General features: G+C 41.3%; 1 protein-coding gene across 3 annotated transcripts in view; it reads right to left on the bottom strand.

Annotated features, from left to right (window-relative positions):
* The window catches only part of TRAF3 (TNF receptor associated factor 3), a 554449-nt gene that overhangs the window by 111129 nt on the left and 426244 nt on the right, over positions 1–17076 (bottom strand). For all 3 annotated transcript variants that reach the window (XM_078660220.1, XM_078660221.1, XM_078660222.1), the window contains exon 6: positions 9037–9117. In XM_078660220.1, the coding sequence (XP_078516346.1) occupies positions 9037–9117 (81 nt within the window). The remainder of the gene's footprint in view (positions 1–9036; positions 9118–17076) is intronic.

Here is a 17076-nt window from a genome sequence, read left to right as displayed (position 1 = left end):
ACATAACAAAATATGCAGAGATGCCCCTTGATTAGCTTTAGAAGAGCAAGATCAATGCAGAACCCTCTAGTAAGGGGTGATGTGAAAGCAGGCAAGGAAACATGGTTGAAACCCTGTGAAAGGTTTTGTGAAATGTAACAAATGTAAGGTTTGCAGGCACAGAGTAAATATCACCTCATTCAGAAAGAATATAGGAATTTGAGGCAGAATAACCTTTAAGAGCAGTTTTGTGGTATACGTGCTCACTTGCCCAAGCCAAAAGAAGTATATAGGTAGTATCCCATTGCCGTAGCACAAGAGGATATTGCAACATGCAAGGGCAATAAGGACCATGACACAAAGTATTCAGTGGTGGAACATTTTGAGAAGGAGCATAATAAAGATGAGACGAAACTGAAATATAGAGAAATAGAACCGATACCCAAAAGTATGAGGTGCAGAAACAGAGATAATGTTTTGAGGAGTGTACACTCAAGTTGATTTTAGAAATGAATTGTAAGGAACCGAATGGGCTGAAAGAAGCTGAAGAATTAAATGTCTTTTTATAATAGAATCTATATAGCTGCTGAATCTCGACATATGATGCAGTTTTTTGTCACAAAATTGCTTGGTTTTAAGAGGTTTTTCTGTTTTTATACAGTTCTTTAAAAATATTTGTCCTGATCCTGGATAAGGAAGGAGTCTAACTGAATGACTGATGTAGCCAGTGGGGGATATTAAAGATAAAGTATAGAACAAATTAGACGGGAGTCAGATAAACACATTGATAATACCACAAGAATATGTATGCTCTAAGGAAGGATTTTGAATTTCACTTTATCAGTGAATCACAGATGCATTTGAATATTAAGTATCGAATGTAACGATGATTTTGCATAGAAAGCATTAATATTCCTGTAAATATTGGGGTAATTTGATACATGAAGAAAGAAAGAAAAAAATTATTTTAAAAAAGAAAATAAAAAGAGAATATTTTTAATGAACTATGTGCATACATATGAAGAAATTGAAGTTAGGAGCATTACATTGAAAAGATAAGACTGATTGAGCGAAATGTGGATAATGCTTTGCAATAATCAACAGAGAGATATGTATATCATAAGATGGCATTCTCTTTTTCAGTTTGCTGTTCTCCTTTGTTTATAGCATTGGTGACGATAAGTGGCAGTATGTATAAAGCATGTTGCCGTCGGAGTGTTGTCCCCTCTTTGAATGCGGGAAGGAGTTTGAATATGTATATATATATTTTGCATTTAATCTAAGCGCTTTCTTTGTGGTCTGTACCTGTATCGACGTTGGCATCCAGGACCGACAGGCAGGAGTTGGAATCGATATATATGTATCCGCCTAATTCTGCTGCTGCACCGCTTTACACGGAGGTGCTGTGATTCATGAAGGGGGATTTTCACATTGTATCAGTTTCTCTAATGACAAAGGTTAGGAGCCGAAACGCGTTTATTGATGTTGTTCTTATATGTAGTGGCTCATTAATATATATATATATATATATATATATATATATATATATACATACACACACACCTGAAACCAAACTAACTTGCTGCAATAGGTGCTCTCACCAAAGTGGATGGGCGCAAGAATCAGTTAATTCACTTAACTCTTAGTGGACAAACCAGTGTACAAGCACTCAGATGCCGCAAGCAACTTTAATGTGCAAGGAGCAGACAATTACTGCTGTCTCCATCCCCCACAATAATGGTTCTGATTTTCAAAGCTCTCTCAATGATATGCGAGTCGCCTGCCAAGTTCTAGGAAAAATATCTAATTAAAATGAAAAAAATGCTAGGGTGTGAATAGTTGGTTTCCTTTGGGCTCTAGTTTCTGCCTGCTATGCTAAAGCTGGCCCTGTTTGTAAGGAAACTAAACCCTGACCTTTATCGAAGTACACCTTTTATTAAAATGCTACCAATACATCCAAGCCTAAGAATGTACTTCATACTGAGGCTGTAGCATTTCGACCAGTGTTAACAGGTACTTGTCTCAGATGAGAACCAGACCGAACTGCAGCAGTAAAGTCAAATTTTTAGTGGTGGAAAAAAAAGAATGCAGAACCAGAAAACAGATATGGCTTGCAGGCTGAAATCAGAAAAGTTTCTTATCTGCCATTCAGAAGGTGATGGGCTGGAATTCTATTAGCAACCATAGACAGCAGGACTCTACTAAGCATAACAATGAAGATCCAAGGATGAGACCACCCATGAATATTTATAACAATAACCTTTTTAAAAATGTGTATTTCGTTTTTATAATATAATTATGACATGGTTTATTAACTAGTAATACATAACGTTTAGATTACAGTTATCATTAGCACTAAGGTGCACCTGATACAGATCATACAAGTATAGCAGAAATGAATCAATTGAAGCAGGCACAGATATAAACACAGGTGAAATTAAAATAATCATCTGCACACCAAAACACATCCGGATTCCCCAGCATTTTGGAGATGGTCTATTTAGACAAAAGTGGTTAATGTTACTACAAAAGAGGAATAAGAAGGAGTAAGAGGTTCTCCAACAGCATGTCTCTACTATATGCACATTGCCAATCTATTCACCCTGTTAAAAGATCTCAAAATGTAATTTAATCTCGTCCCACAGGTTAGCTAGCGGCGTCTTAAGTAGACTCTCCTTTCCTCAGCATGCAAGGCAAGCCTTTCTGATTTGGCCCATTTGCTAAGATCTCATCTTCATCTATCAATGGGCGGAAGAGTCTTACTTTATCAGGCCATCACTATTTGTAGTTTGGACAATAACATTGCCTAGTTTATATACCTGCTGCTTGTGTTTTAATAAATCCATCAATGAAGGATATATAAAGCATGGCAACTCACCGGTGAGGGTATCAAGACGTGGAGTTGCTCACTACGTCGTGGTGTTCTGTTCATTCGGACAGCCCGGCCTTGAGTCCTTGCTTGAATTGCTGGATTGAAGAGGCTGTCCTGAGATTAGGGAAGGTTGTTCCAAGCTTTGGCCATCAGGTGTGAGAAGGAACATCCTATGCTTTGCCTCAGCGGATCCGGGGATGTCTGCGAGGAAGAGGGAGGCGGATCGTAGGTGTCTGGTCAGTTGGTGGAAGGTCCTGCATTTGTTGATGTATGCTGGTCCTTCGTTGTACAGGGCTTTATATTTGTGGGTCAGCATCTTGAACTGGCATCTCTTCTGGATCGGGAGCCAGTGAAGCTTCCTGAGGTGGGATGTGATGTGGTTAGGTTTTAAGAAGAGCCCTAACAGGCAAGCCTCTGCAATGATGTTTAACTTTGAACTGTGCTGTGTCCGCAGAAAATATTTGGGAATTTTGAAATGTGTTGTGACTACAGGATGTGTGCCTTCATTGATGAGTACAAGGGATAAATGTTGTATCAGAGTGTTTTGGGTCTGATGTGCTTGTGTGTCAAGTGCTGGCCTTCCTATTCTAACAGAGAATGTGCAGCATAATTTCCATTTTTTGCAGGCCCAGTTTAGAAAACCTTGTCACATAATGTGTCCCTCCATGCCTCATAATCCTAGTATCCCTGACAATGTTAAAGTTTGGGAGCTATCATTATGATGATAAATTCCGTATTTTAGTGGCAAATGGGAAAAATGTCCAATCAATCACGGTTTCCTGTAAAATATGGGTTTTATACCAATGCATTTCTGCATTTTGTGCAATGTAAATATATAAACAGTATATATATATATATATATATATATATATATATATATATATATATATATATATATATATATATATTATGTTTTTATTGCACAAAATGCACTGGTATAAAACCCACATTTCATAGGGAACCATACATATATATATACACACACACACACACATATATATCAATTATTAAACTTGACACATATCACATATTTATAGATTCTTTATTCCGATTGTAAAGTATTTCTTTTGCATATGCAAATCAAATTATGGACTATGATAGATGGCCTAACTTTGTCAGAATAACAATAATTATCCTTTGTATAATCATGCCGATATTCAAAAGAAAAAAGAAAAAAAGAAATGGGCAGTATCTCATCTGTGCCTATGTACTGAAAAAAGTATTCCTTTGGTGAGTGGATCATATTGCTTAACTTGACAAAGGCTTTGGCTGAAACACGTTATTTTGCACAATAAATGGAATTGCTGCCATCAGGTGTGCCGCTTTTGTGGTTCTTGTATTGGAACTGAATTTGTTTATAAAAATATTAAACGGCAGCTGCCGCCGTTGAGGCAGGATATATGGCGTAAAGAGCAGCAACTTTGGGTGTTTTCTCTCCCCATAAAGCCCAGCCCCTACTAGAGTACATAAAAACGTTTAGGTAAACCTGGTCTCTGAAAATCAAACAAAAATAACCAAACCTCAGAACTAGCAGTAAACATCTCCTTTTTTATTCAAAAGCCTAGGCCTAGATGTTATCCTAGACGTCCCACCATTTCGATTATTTGAGGGTCTCACTTCTTCCCCATTTTATTGACCCCTGACTGACCAAACGATTAACAAATATTTTGCTGTGTCCAACTGTTGTGGTGTCCCAGGATTTATTCCTGAAAGTGAATGGAAAACCACGAGTAACACACGGATAATTCACACCTACTCACGGCAAACTCTTTGGGAATCAGGCTTATTTTGTTTGAATCTTTGCAGCTAAAGTTAATAAACTGAGTCTTTCCCAATATGATTGACCTAGATACACCTGATTTTTCTTTCAAAGCCACGTTTAAGGACACACGATATACCCCCCATGTAAGATTTCCTGCGTTTTTGTTGCTTTCTCCTCTTCCTCTGGAAGGTCATCGTCGAAGTCCCTCATTTACCCGTAAATAAACGGTATTCCTTTAAGGTAGTTAAAGGCACAGCTTTGGCATTCAAGGCCCTTGGTTGTTAGTCCAGGTCAGAGTATTTATTTGAGCTTGACTAGGAAGTCATCAACTCCTGCTGTTTCACTGCACACAACGGTCTATATTCTTTGCATGCTGTGTAATATTTCCTGCCGAAAGTAAGTATGCGACCATTGGCATACTCCAATTTATCCCGCACATTCGCTTCTTTTTTAATTTGATTTCCTCTTCATATTTATTTAACCCTGGTTCCATATTTTTTAGGAACATTTTGATCTCATCCTGGTACTGGTGTGCATCAAGAAATTCCTTGAGTTTTTTTTATTTCATCACAAATCTGATCCAACTCCAGTTTGGCATATTTAGATAAGAGTCCCATCATTGTTTTGCATGTGACCCCCATCAGCTGCGACAATTCCTCCAAGATATTCGGTGTGGGTTCTGGTATGTTGATGTGATCAACATCCTTAAACCCTGTGGGACTCACTTCCCAACAACAATTTATATCTTTTTTGCAAAGTCTCTCATATTGCACCGGATGTTGCTTTAACGTTTTTTCAGTTTTATGCTGCCAGATACATAATCCACATTAGTTCCCAAATTCTCATTTTCATCAAACAGTTTACAAGCTACTTCCAATCTCTTGTTAATTGTACCTGACATGACTGTGCTCTCAGATAACTTCCCAAAAAGTGCAACAAAGTTTTACAAAAACATTCCTTGCCGTCTGATAATGATACGTCCACGGAGGGGGCCCCTACCACTCTCCAAGCACTGTAAAGATCGTGCAGGCGGGAGTTAGCCAACCTGCCATGCCCCTTCTGATACACAGTAGCAGACGATCAACCTGCCACTCATCCGGCTGCTGACAGCAATCAAAGTCATTCAGGTTACTCGTATGCAGCGGTGGGAACTGGATACATCAGGTAACGGCGCTTCTTCTGCCAATACCAGTCCATCCCATCCAGCTAGCGGGGTAGGTGCAAAGCAGTGGGTGCAGAAACCCAAAAATATTCAAAGGAAGTTGGGTCGTGTCCTTTCTCTGGCAACAACTAAACGCTCACACAACAGAATGTGTTTTAGACAAAGCTTTATTTGGTGACGCGTTTTGATATTGCGGTCTTCGTCATGGCCAACAAACCACTTCTCGTGCACTATCACATTTAAAGACGTATTGTAAACCACAGACCTAGGAAACGTACATACTCATGTGGTCTGTCACAACACGTTTTTGGTTTTAACATTTTCTATCATTTGTTTCATTTTCAATGCCAATAAATTAACAATAGGGGGAAACAAAGACATACACGCCAACATTTTAGAAAAGGAAAGTGGGAGATTTACAAAAAAGAATCATGAGACTGTATTCCTCCCATCGACTTATGTTGAGGCCGGAATCGGGTCTATTGCCACATATGGGGCTTGCAACTGTTCTGCTGCAGGATTGGATACTAGAAATGCAAATATACATTTCCCATTGCCTATCAGGAGCACGTATAAAGCGCTATTTATTTATTTGGAGTTTTATATAGCCCTGGCTAGACCCAGAGGTATCAGAGTGCTTTACATGAGGGAGAACGTGGATGTTACATAGGTTATAAAAAATAGATACACAACATCAATGTCCAACACTAAAAGTGCAGTTGAGCAAGGGAAAGAACACAATTACACTTAGCAAAGGAGAGAGGGGTATCAGGAATACGACAGAGGAAGGAGGTGGGGGAGGGAGGGAAACACAACGGGGAGACAAGAAAAACAAAGTCCGATGTCCGGCTGGGTAGGTGACGGCCGAGGGAGTGAACCATAGCCAAACTCCTCTATTGCTTCGTAGGACACCTCCACCGAGCATCTGCCAAGGTTGCTCTGGCTTCAATGTAAGTATTTATGGATTCCGCCCAGGGGGCATCGACACGGTTCCATCTAAAGCCCCGGTGTTACAGGGAAGCGCTGTCCACTTCGTCCTTCAGCTCGCCCCCAGTTCAATAGTGATGAGAGGTAGAAGGGACAGTTCCAGAGTCAGCAGATAATCCCTATTCACAGCAGCAGTAGTGCATTGGGGCAGGATCCCAGTGGAAAGGTGACCCAGGGTGTCTTAGGGGCCAATAGTAATGCCTCAACACGGAACGTGGTAGGCTGTCAATAGAGCCCCCATGCCTCCACCAGGAACCATGGTCTCAGAGCCCCCAGAAGTCGCAGGGAGACAACACAGGCGGAGGCATAGGAAAGGATCCCCTGGAGGTGGATGGTTTGGAATCTCTAACTTCAGAGGAGTGTTTTGAATGTAGTGGGACGGTGCGCGGCTACTGCCAAAGTCTACGTATCTCCCAGTCGTGGGCTCGGTCCCCGATATAGGTCCGAACTCGGGGGATCCCGCAGGTCGGGCACGCGGGCCCCTCCAGCCGCACCTGTGCCTTACAATCAGTGCAGGTAAACGAAATCCACAATGCGGTATTTTTCTCCCCAGTAGGGCCAGCCGGCAACGTTTCGAGGTGCGGGCGGTGTGGGGCATCTTGGCATGTTCACTGGCGGGGATGTCGTGGCTCATTTATCTGCGATGGACTGATGGAGAAGGACGATATTTAGTCTACGGTGATCCGCCGCTCTGGAAGATGAAGTGAGAGTTCGCTACGGAGCTATATCTCCTAGCGGCCATCATGTTCGCTAGCTCCTCCACCAGTTGCTATGGCAGGCAGAGGGGGTGTAACAAAGGAGCAGGTTACTGGCAGTGCACACTCCGAGTCACACAAGACAAGTTCCTGTCGCTAGAAACCTGCGGAGGATTTGGGTTTTTAGATGTAGGGATTGGAAGGCGGGAGACTAGCCTTGAAATCTATAGTCTCCCAAATGAATTGGGAGGGTTGGCATGTATGCAAACAAATACAGATATCGCCTGTTTGTCACCACGTTCAAGGACAACAATAATTTTCAACAAATATATAACAAAATACACCCCAAGTGTCTTTTTCTGTTTTTAAACTCATGTCTAACTCTTGTGGTGCACCAGGGTTTACTCCTAAAATTCATTAGGAAACCATGAGTAACGTACAAATAATTCACATCTACTCACTGCAAACTCTTTGTTATTTTGTTTGAAACTTTGCAGCTAAAGTCATCAAACTGAGGCTCGCTCAATATGATTGATCTGGGTACACCTAAACCCATCTCTGTTTCTTTTTTCTTTCAAAGCCATGTTTAAGGATACAGACGTTTCAACCTCCCAAAACAATAGTGATAGGAGGGAACTCAGATGGGGAAATACCTTAAGCCCATTTCCTCTCCAGCCATGGGCATGCTACTGAGAGCATAGGTCCATTCAGAGGGGGCAGGTCAGTGCAGAAGAGCTGCTCTAAACCTCCTAAAGACAAACAAACATAAGCTTCTAAAACTGCCAGGGAAGTCATAGGCAAGTTGCCAAACCCATAAGGAGATCATCTGTACTCAGTCTCCACACAATGAGTTGGAAACTTGCTGTTTGCGGTTGTTCCTAGCACACATCTTCTACAGTGTGATAACAGCTAGTGAACGGGGGACCATGTGGAAGAAGCAGATATCATTTGACATACCACGTGGCCTTGTGTGAGTTGGCAGGTCTGAAGATTGCTCCAAAATAGAACAGTCATAAAGTTGGCAACATTGTATGGAAAGAACAATTATGGCATTGATTGGAATTAAAGTGAACAAAAATAACCGTACTTTATAAGTATCCATCACTTAATTTACAGCAGGAAAGGCCGAGCATTTATGATACAGCAGCAGGTGCAGGCCCTATTCTGCAAACCTAAATAATTTTTGCCATTAAGAAGTGTCATAATCATAAAAGAAATTGTGCATTTTCACGTTATTCCTGCACATTGAGAAAAAGAACAGATACTGGTCTAAGACTGCACCATTATATTAATCTGATTGAAGTGGCCACCTTACCTTACATAACGAGGGATGTAAGGTATAACGGAGTCCAGCTTTGGCAAGCATATGTATGTCTTTATTACATCATTACTAATCTGGAGCAGCACTTCATTTAAAAAAAGGTATATTTGGCGAGTTGTACAATTAATCAGCTTTTTTACGTCTAGGAGATAAAAGGGAGTCAAAAGAAACGAGACAACCCTTGGAATGTCTCACTGGAGAAGGGCCAGAAACACACTGTGGGCACCTTTGTTGTGGCTTTTTGGTACAAAGTCTTACCTCACTTCTCAAAAGTGTTTTGACACTACATTTATGAGGACAAGCAACAACAACAGACGGACACTCCATTTCTTCATGTTTCTAAGAAGAAAAGAAAAATCTGCATTATTAACAGTTCATGAATAATTCGAGCTAGAGATATCAAAAGTCTACATTTTATAAATATAAACGCATTGAAAATACAAGCATCTGGCCTTATTGCTTTCGATCAATACATTTAAGCGAAATACTATAGTTGTTTGCTTGCACTATGTAAAGCCTAAAGTAGTGGGACTTATTTAAGAAACAATAAGTGCTACCATGGGCTGCTCCTGCAGACCATATCATGTTTCTGTAGCCAATAATAACTCATGAATAAGCACCGAAAAAGCCAGATCTCTCGTCTTGAAACGGCTGAGCTAATGGTTCTGCCAATGCTTGTTTGCATTGGCATTTTAGATTATACATGTATGTATGTATGTATATACGTGTGTATATACACACACATGTACATACATATATATATATACACACATGTACATACATATATATATATATATATATATATATATTTTTTTTTTTTCTTTTTTTTTTTTTTTTTTTTTTTTGGAATGTTTTGGAATGTTGTTGATCACACTTGATGTGGTCAACCTTTATACATGTATTGATCACGAACAGGGTTTGGTTGCCATCAAATGGTTCCTGGATCTTAAACCTGAACAGTTTTTGAACCATAGCTCGATGATATTGTCTATGATTAGATTCTGTTTGTTCAATAATAACTTTTTATTTGATGGGACAATGTACAATCAAAAGAGAGGTACCTCCATGGGTTCGTGTTTCTCCCCCAGCTACGCGAATTTATTCGTGGGCTGGTGGGAGAGGCACGAGGCCTGGAGGGACTCCAACCAAAAATGGACCGAAAAAATCTTGATGTGGACCAGGTACATAGATGACCTGTTCATAATATGGCAGGGTGATCGTCAGTCAGCAGAAGAGTATATTACAATTTTGAACACAAATACTCTCAACCTAAGGTTTACAAGTACCATCAGTGCCACTAGTATTAACTATCTCGATTTGGAGGTGTTTGTACATAATAACATCTTGCAGACCCGCCTGTATAGAAAACCTACGGCGGGGAATGCTGTTCTGCACGCCAACTCTTATCACCCAAAAAGCTTAGTGAAAAATGTACCTTATGGCGAGTTTCTACGTCTAAAGAGAAATTGCTCTCTGGACCGAGACTACAGCCTCGCCATAAGGGAAGCACAAGAGAGGTTTGAGGATAGAGGGTACAACAAGGAACTCCTCAAACAAGCAAAAACAAAAGCCTCTGGGGTTAATAGGAGGGACCTCCTAACTCCGAAGGTGAAAGAGAAGGCACCCGACGAGGTGCGAATGATCACGGAATTCAGCACCAAATCGTCAGAGGTAGTTAACATCTTCCAAAAACACTGGCACATACTAACGGCTGACAAAACGTTGAAAAACAGTCTGCCAAAAAGACCCTTAATAACCTACAGGAGATGTCCTTCGCTGGCAGATCACCTGGTCCACAGTCACTTTAAACCATCGGTCCAACCCATCAAGGTGACAAACATAGTTGGTTTCTTCCCGTGTCTAAAATGTAAGGCCTGCAAATTCAGTAGCAAAGCACAGGATTATCCCAACAGAACAGGGGAGAAAAGACCCAATATCAAAATCAAACAGTTGCTCAATTGCCATTCTGAGTATACTGTATACTGCCTGACCTGTCCCTGCAAGCTGCGATATATCGGCAGCACAATAAAACCGGTAAAACTAAGAATTCTTGAGCACATGCGGGCCATTACAAATAATGATAAGTCTTATCCTGTTGCCCGCCATTTTGCTGAGTACCATCAAAGCAAATGGGAAAAACTTAGTTTTTACTGCATGGATCAGGTTCCCAAATCAGAAAGAGGAGGGGATAGGGAAAAATCCCTCCGAGTACTAGAGTCAAAATACATCATCAGTCTTAAAACCATGACTCCTTGGGGGCTAAACAATAATGAAGAACTTTGGGTGCACCTGTGAGTACGGTACCTTATGTATCTGTAGAAAACCTCCACTTGCTTGGCTAATCTGTATATAGAGAAGAAGTATTCTCAAAAAAAGTGAATTTGTCCTTACGAGATATGTTTTTATTGCTTATGGAATTGCCCATTCAGGGCGTAATGAAGATACTGTTGCACTTTAGTAAATGTGAACAAATCAAAAATGAAAGAAATATATCTTTTTGGTGCTACTGAATCCAATATAGCAAAAAGTGATTCTCGCTGTGTATATAAACTAAATGAATTAATGTACATTGAATGGTTAATCCATATGTTTTTAAACACGCACTATGCACTTTTCACTGCACTCGCCACTTTCAAGCCAACAATGTAAATGCCATTTGCACGTTACAAGATGGCCACTGTAATTTTGCAGAGTTGTTGTCCTTCTTTTAGGTTGATCAATATGTACAGGGCAATTGGCTTTATAAATGGCGACTTTAACCATACACTGTGTTACACTGACGAAGCCTGCGAAGGCGAAACGCGTCTGTAAGGGGTGAGGGGGGTTTGGTGCTATTAAATTTTGTAAATCGGATTCCAGTGTGCCTGCCTTCTTATTTCTGCAACCCATGGGATTGGATACAGAAATGTGTATTTATATATATATATATATATATACACACACACATACATATATGTGCATACACATATTGGAGAGTGTGACCAGGGAGCAACGGACAAATGGGGAGAGGCCGGGTCGCAAATAGAGATTAAGGGTGTGCTTGATACATATTTTAAAAAGTGTCATATAAAAAAGTGAAACAGGATAGCAACGGGAAGTGGAGAAACCCGAAAAAGGAAGTAGCGGGCTGAGGAGGTGAAGAGCAACAAGTGGATGGGGGAGAAAGCAAGGAAAAACATGAACTACACCTGGAGTGTAAAAAGGGAAAGAACAACAGTCCCTCAAGTCAGAAGTGGAACAATACAATTCATCCAATCCAAATCAAGTTAAAGAGTTACTGCTCCAGGGCGGTATAGAGGAGAAAGCCATCCACTAAGGAACAAAGAATTGAGACAGACAGGAAAGCCATCCAGTCATGAGCAAGGGGCTGATCAAAAGCCCACTTAATGTATTGTAGACAATAGTTCTTCAACAACAGACAGCTTTGTAGGCAAAACCTAGAAAACAATCTAATTTAAATGGAATGGTTCAACAATCAAATTACTAAAAAAACTAAGACATAGTTAAAGTAATAGACAAAATATTTGGAAAATAATAAGGGTGAAAGGGAAAAATCAAGTAAAGATTTTGGGGTTGGGAGAGAAAGGACCAGGCGGGAGAGGAAGCAGGGCGCAAAAGACTGGGACTTTGCCTTAATATTTAAAGCACAATGTTTACAGGCAAAACACAGTTCAAACTAATTGTTTTAAAAAAAAAGACATTTTAAATGGAAAAACAAATTTTCCAAACAATTCCTTCCTACCATTCTTTTTTAACTAGATGTTTTCGAACTAAGTGAATTATACTAATTAAATAGCTTTTGTGTGCCCAGCTTGGCTTGCCAGTTGTAATAAGAGTTGCCATTTTCAAACTTTTTTTCAGGGGAGAAACTTGCATGAACTTATTATAAACTTGTTGACAACAAGTCGAAATATAATCTGAATACACGGTAATTTAAGATGCAAAAAAAATCGTATTTATTGAATGTGTTTCAACAAGAAATGCTGTACACAAAGCAATAGGAGCACATTACTTAAATTCATGTACAGACTGGATAGTAAACATATAGAGTTTGATCCAAGTTGTAGGGTTTAAGGATTAGGATATTGAGGCAATATACAAACTACAAATTAAAGTAACCTATATACATATTTACATAAGGACGTGTTAAGGTTAGACTGGGATAAAACTACGGTCTTAACGATCCATTAGAACATAATTAATACAGTACAAGCCCCCAAACAACTAATTCCTTCAGCTGTCTTATAACATTGTATTAAAAAGATCTTACAGAAAGGCATTATTAATAGACAAAGGCACCGAATGGCTTACAAATCTGCATGAAAATCAGATCATGTTTTAGCTCAAAAGGTAAGTTGTTCAAACTCGTCAAAACACATTAAAACAAGCTGCAGTCTTTGCGACGCACTGCAAACATGGCACAGAGGACAAAAGGAACCAACAGGCAGGCAGCGAGACAAAAGAAAGGTTAATGGCTGTGTATAACCCACCCCTCCATATTCTCTGGTGCTCACTCCCCCTTCAGAGCCTGTGAAGGGGGTGTAAGCACCAGAGAATAAGGAGGGGGTGGGTTATACACACGTACACATCCACAGATCAGTTTCAGAAAAAGTGTGATGAGGAAAGGGCAGGATTTTGAGGGTGCACTGTAGGTAAGATGTGATGTTGGTTAGTTCCAACAATAAACTATTTCCGTCCTTTCGACAAAGGAAATAAGTGTGCGTGAGCAAAACTCATCAGTAATGTCAGCACATGCACCTTACAGTGTTGTCACGTACAAGTAGAAATGTATAAAGGTAATTCAATAAATAAAAAAATTAACGAGTACAGGTTCAACCAAAGAAAGCTTACATTTTAACTACACACCCATCAACTTCCCCATTCAAATGCCTATTAAGGCTCTTCCATGCCTATATGCTGAATGCTCCAATAATTTTTTTTTCTTTCATATGAGGTGTTCCTTCGTTTGCCTTAAATATTGGCGAAGAATACATTTTAAATTCACAAACACTACCCTTTCTGTCATCCTCAGAACTCATGTAAATAAAATTCACCGTCTCTACAAATGTCAATGGAGATTAGAAAAACAGACGGATCGAAAGGCATTTCTGCAACAAAACAAAATAAAAGGTCCATAAGTGCTTCCCTAGAATGCTCCTCGAACGTTAAAGGTATTTTTGGCAAGCCATTATCCATCAGTGGTAGTCACTTCAGAGAATTTTATACACTGCCTGCAATGGGGAGGTAGACAGACTGGCAGACAGAGCGGCGACCAGAGAGCAATAACATTACTCCAAAGGGGGCATCCCAGCATGCTGACTCCATTAGGCAAGCACATAGCAATGCCTGGGCTCAGACGAGCCGCACTCCACCCACCTCCAAAATAAATCCCGGCATCCTCCTTTTAGCATGGAGGCCCACACCGAGGGCCCACTGCATACAAGTGGCGGCATCTAACTTTAGGGATGTAATTAGGGGACATCTCCATTGCTGAGGGAGGCAAAAAAAGGGTATGATATGTAGTTACACATCCGCTTCATGCTAAGGGAACACGCTAGGACTTTTAGGTTGTAACAGGAACCTACTTCAAAGCAGTACTTCATCCCAAGCAATGCACTTCCATGGTGTGCTTGTTTGAACCATGGCCGCGAAGCACGTGGAGTGGAGCAGTGATTATGGCAGGGAGTTCCTGGTCTGCCTCACACAGTAGTATGGATGTCAATAAGCCCAATGTCATGCTGATGGCGCTTAACTAGTCTTGTTTTTTCTGCCACCGACACAAAGGACTCATTAAAAGTATCCCGGCAATTGGGTGGGACTACCGCACCTGGCAAACACCAATACTGCAGAGTGAAAAATGTATAACGTAAGGTGCCACCCACCCATTCTGAGCTGTGCAGGCTAAACTGAGGCACAGTTTGCGGCACTCCAATCTGTGCACCCGATTACCACAGGTTTTGCTTCTTTTGTAACATTCTTCTTCAGACAGTTTGCTCAAGGTTTATCCTGCCGAAATGTGCCTGGGAAAAATTGCAGATGTGCTGTAAATGCCAAACAACTCAGAATCCAGATTCAGTCACAAAATCCAGATTTACACAGCACTTGGAATGAAGGCTTATTCATATAGGGACCTTTTATGCCCATACTGCTGACAGAAAACCCAGGACTGGCTTAAAGATACCCTCATGATATGCTACACATTGACTATCATCTTGGGAAAATCATGACATTTGTCTACGTACAATGGCTGGATTGTGTCATACCAGTCTTATTAATAATGCATTATTGCATAACTCACCCCATGATAAATGCATTAAAATAATGAACGGTTATGAGTGTAATGCATATAAAACTATTCGCTTTTAGATATCGCGTTGAGTGCATTCCAGTCCGCCTTTTTATTCACCCTTGCAGAAGGGGAGCAACCATATGCTTGGCTGGTGGCTGGTGGCAGCAGCCTGGCCCTCGCGGAACCCTGCAAATCATTTTGCCGATAGCGCAGTTACTTGGCAGACACTGTCGTTGCTCCAGCGCGATTTAAGCGCCAGCGCGTTTGAAAGTTTTAATCTTCATTTAAATTGATAAAAGCACTGTTTTATTAGCACCTACCGATTGTACTGCTTATTCCTCTGTAGCCCGCCCTGTTCCATCGCGGCTGGTGCCGTTTGCGTGGAGGGTGAGGCGAGCCGCCATCTTGGGTGGAGCTGGACCGGATCTAGCGGTCTAGTTCTCCCGGGAGGCAGGCCATATAAACAATGTGTATTCAGGAGCGCAGCGGGCGCGACGAATGCGCGCCGAAGTTGCGCATAAGTCAAGCCCGTCTGCGCCCGTCCGCGGCAGACCGGGGCCTGGGGCCAGAACCCCTGGCCTTAATTACAAATACTCCTCCTCTTCGCTGCTGTCACTTAGACCCTCTGATAGCGCTGGACTCGCCCCACCTGCTTACACCTTAAAGCGTGCCGCCATTTATGGTATCTTGAAGCCTGAATTCAATCTTGACAAAGCTCCCAAGCCTAAATCCTTGTTTCCCCCTTTGACCCCTCATGACTCTGAAATTACCCTCAAATGTCTATACTTAAATACCAGGTCCATGGTTAAACACTACTTGGATATCTTTCTCCTGCTCCAGGCCGAACAACCAGACTTTTTATTTCTCTCAGAGACCTGGCTTAATGTGGGATCCCTGCCTGACATTTTGGCTGCAGTTCCCTCGAACTATTACATCCTGCATGTCAACAGACCAGCCGGTAAAAGGGGCGGAGGGGTAGCTGCGATTATCCGCAACACCCATAAAGTCTCTTCCTTACCATCCCTTGATTTAATAGGATCAGACAACCTGATTTTTAAAATGGACATGAATACTGGATCACTACTTCTGATCCTCATATACCGCCCCCCTCAAAATATGCCCACTTTCACGGCATCCCTAGCAGAACAACTTGCCCCCTTGATAATTTCCCACAATAAAATCGTGCTGCTGGGAGATTTCAACCTCTGGCTGGACTCGGTTGAGTCTGACTCTCAGGCAGCTATGCTGAAAGAGACCCTCCTAGACATGAACCTCATCCAACATATTCACCTTTCAACGCATGATAAAGGGCATAGCCTAGACCAAATTTGGTCTCAAAACATCTCCCTGGCTATTAAGTCCATCACGCCCTGCATTTGGTCGGATCATTTTCTGATCAACTTCACCATGACCACTGAAAGAAGTAGAAAGCCCCTGCCCCAGCTAGGAGGAAAGACTAGAATGTGGAAGAATGTTGACATCCCCGCTTTTATTGGATCCTTAACCTCCTCCCTTCCTTCACTCGATCAGGGCATCGAAGAAATGGAAGAAGCCTTTTCTGAGTGGCTACTTCAGGCAGCTGATGCTCATGCTCCCTGTACCAACTTTCCCCGCTCTCGCCCCAATGACGCTCATAGGTGGTTTACACCTCATTTGAAAACTCTTAAACTCGAAGTCCGTCAAATGGAGCAAAAGTGGCGAACAGCCTACTCAGAACAAGACAGGGCTAACTACTGTAAGGCTCGTAAGGACTACCAAAAGCTTATTCTGAAACACAAAACTGACTACTTTTCGGAAAAAATTCTCAAGGCTCATAATAAATCAAGAGAATTGTTCAATATTGTGGAAAACCTTAGCACCAGTGACAGAACCTCTCTCCCGATGGTCCCCACCCAGGAGCTCTGCAACTCACTAAACTCCTTCTTTTTCGATAAAATCTGTACCATTAAACAAAGTATCCCTACCACTCAGCCTCCTCTTCTTTTTGCAGACACTTTTCATAATTTTGC

The sequence above is a fragment of the Lissotriton helveticus genome, chromosome 9, assembly GCF_964261635.1.
Source record: "Lissotriton helveticus chromosome 9, aLisHel1.1, whole genome shotgun sequence".
In the NCBI taxonomy this organism is placed as follows: domain Eukaryota; kingdom Metazoa; phylum Chordata; class Amphibia; order Caudata; family Salamandridae; genus Lissotriton; species Lissotriton helveticus.
This window is presented reverse-complemented; position numbering and strand designations above follow the sequence as displayed.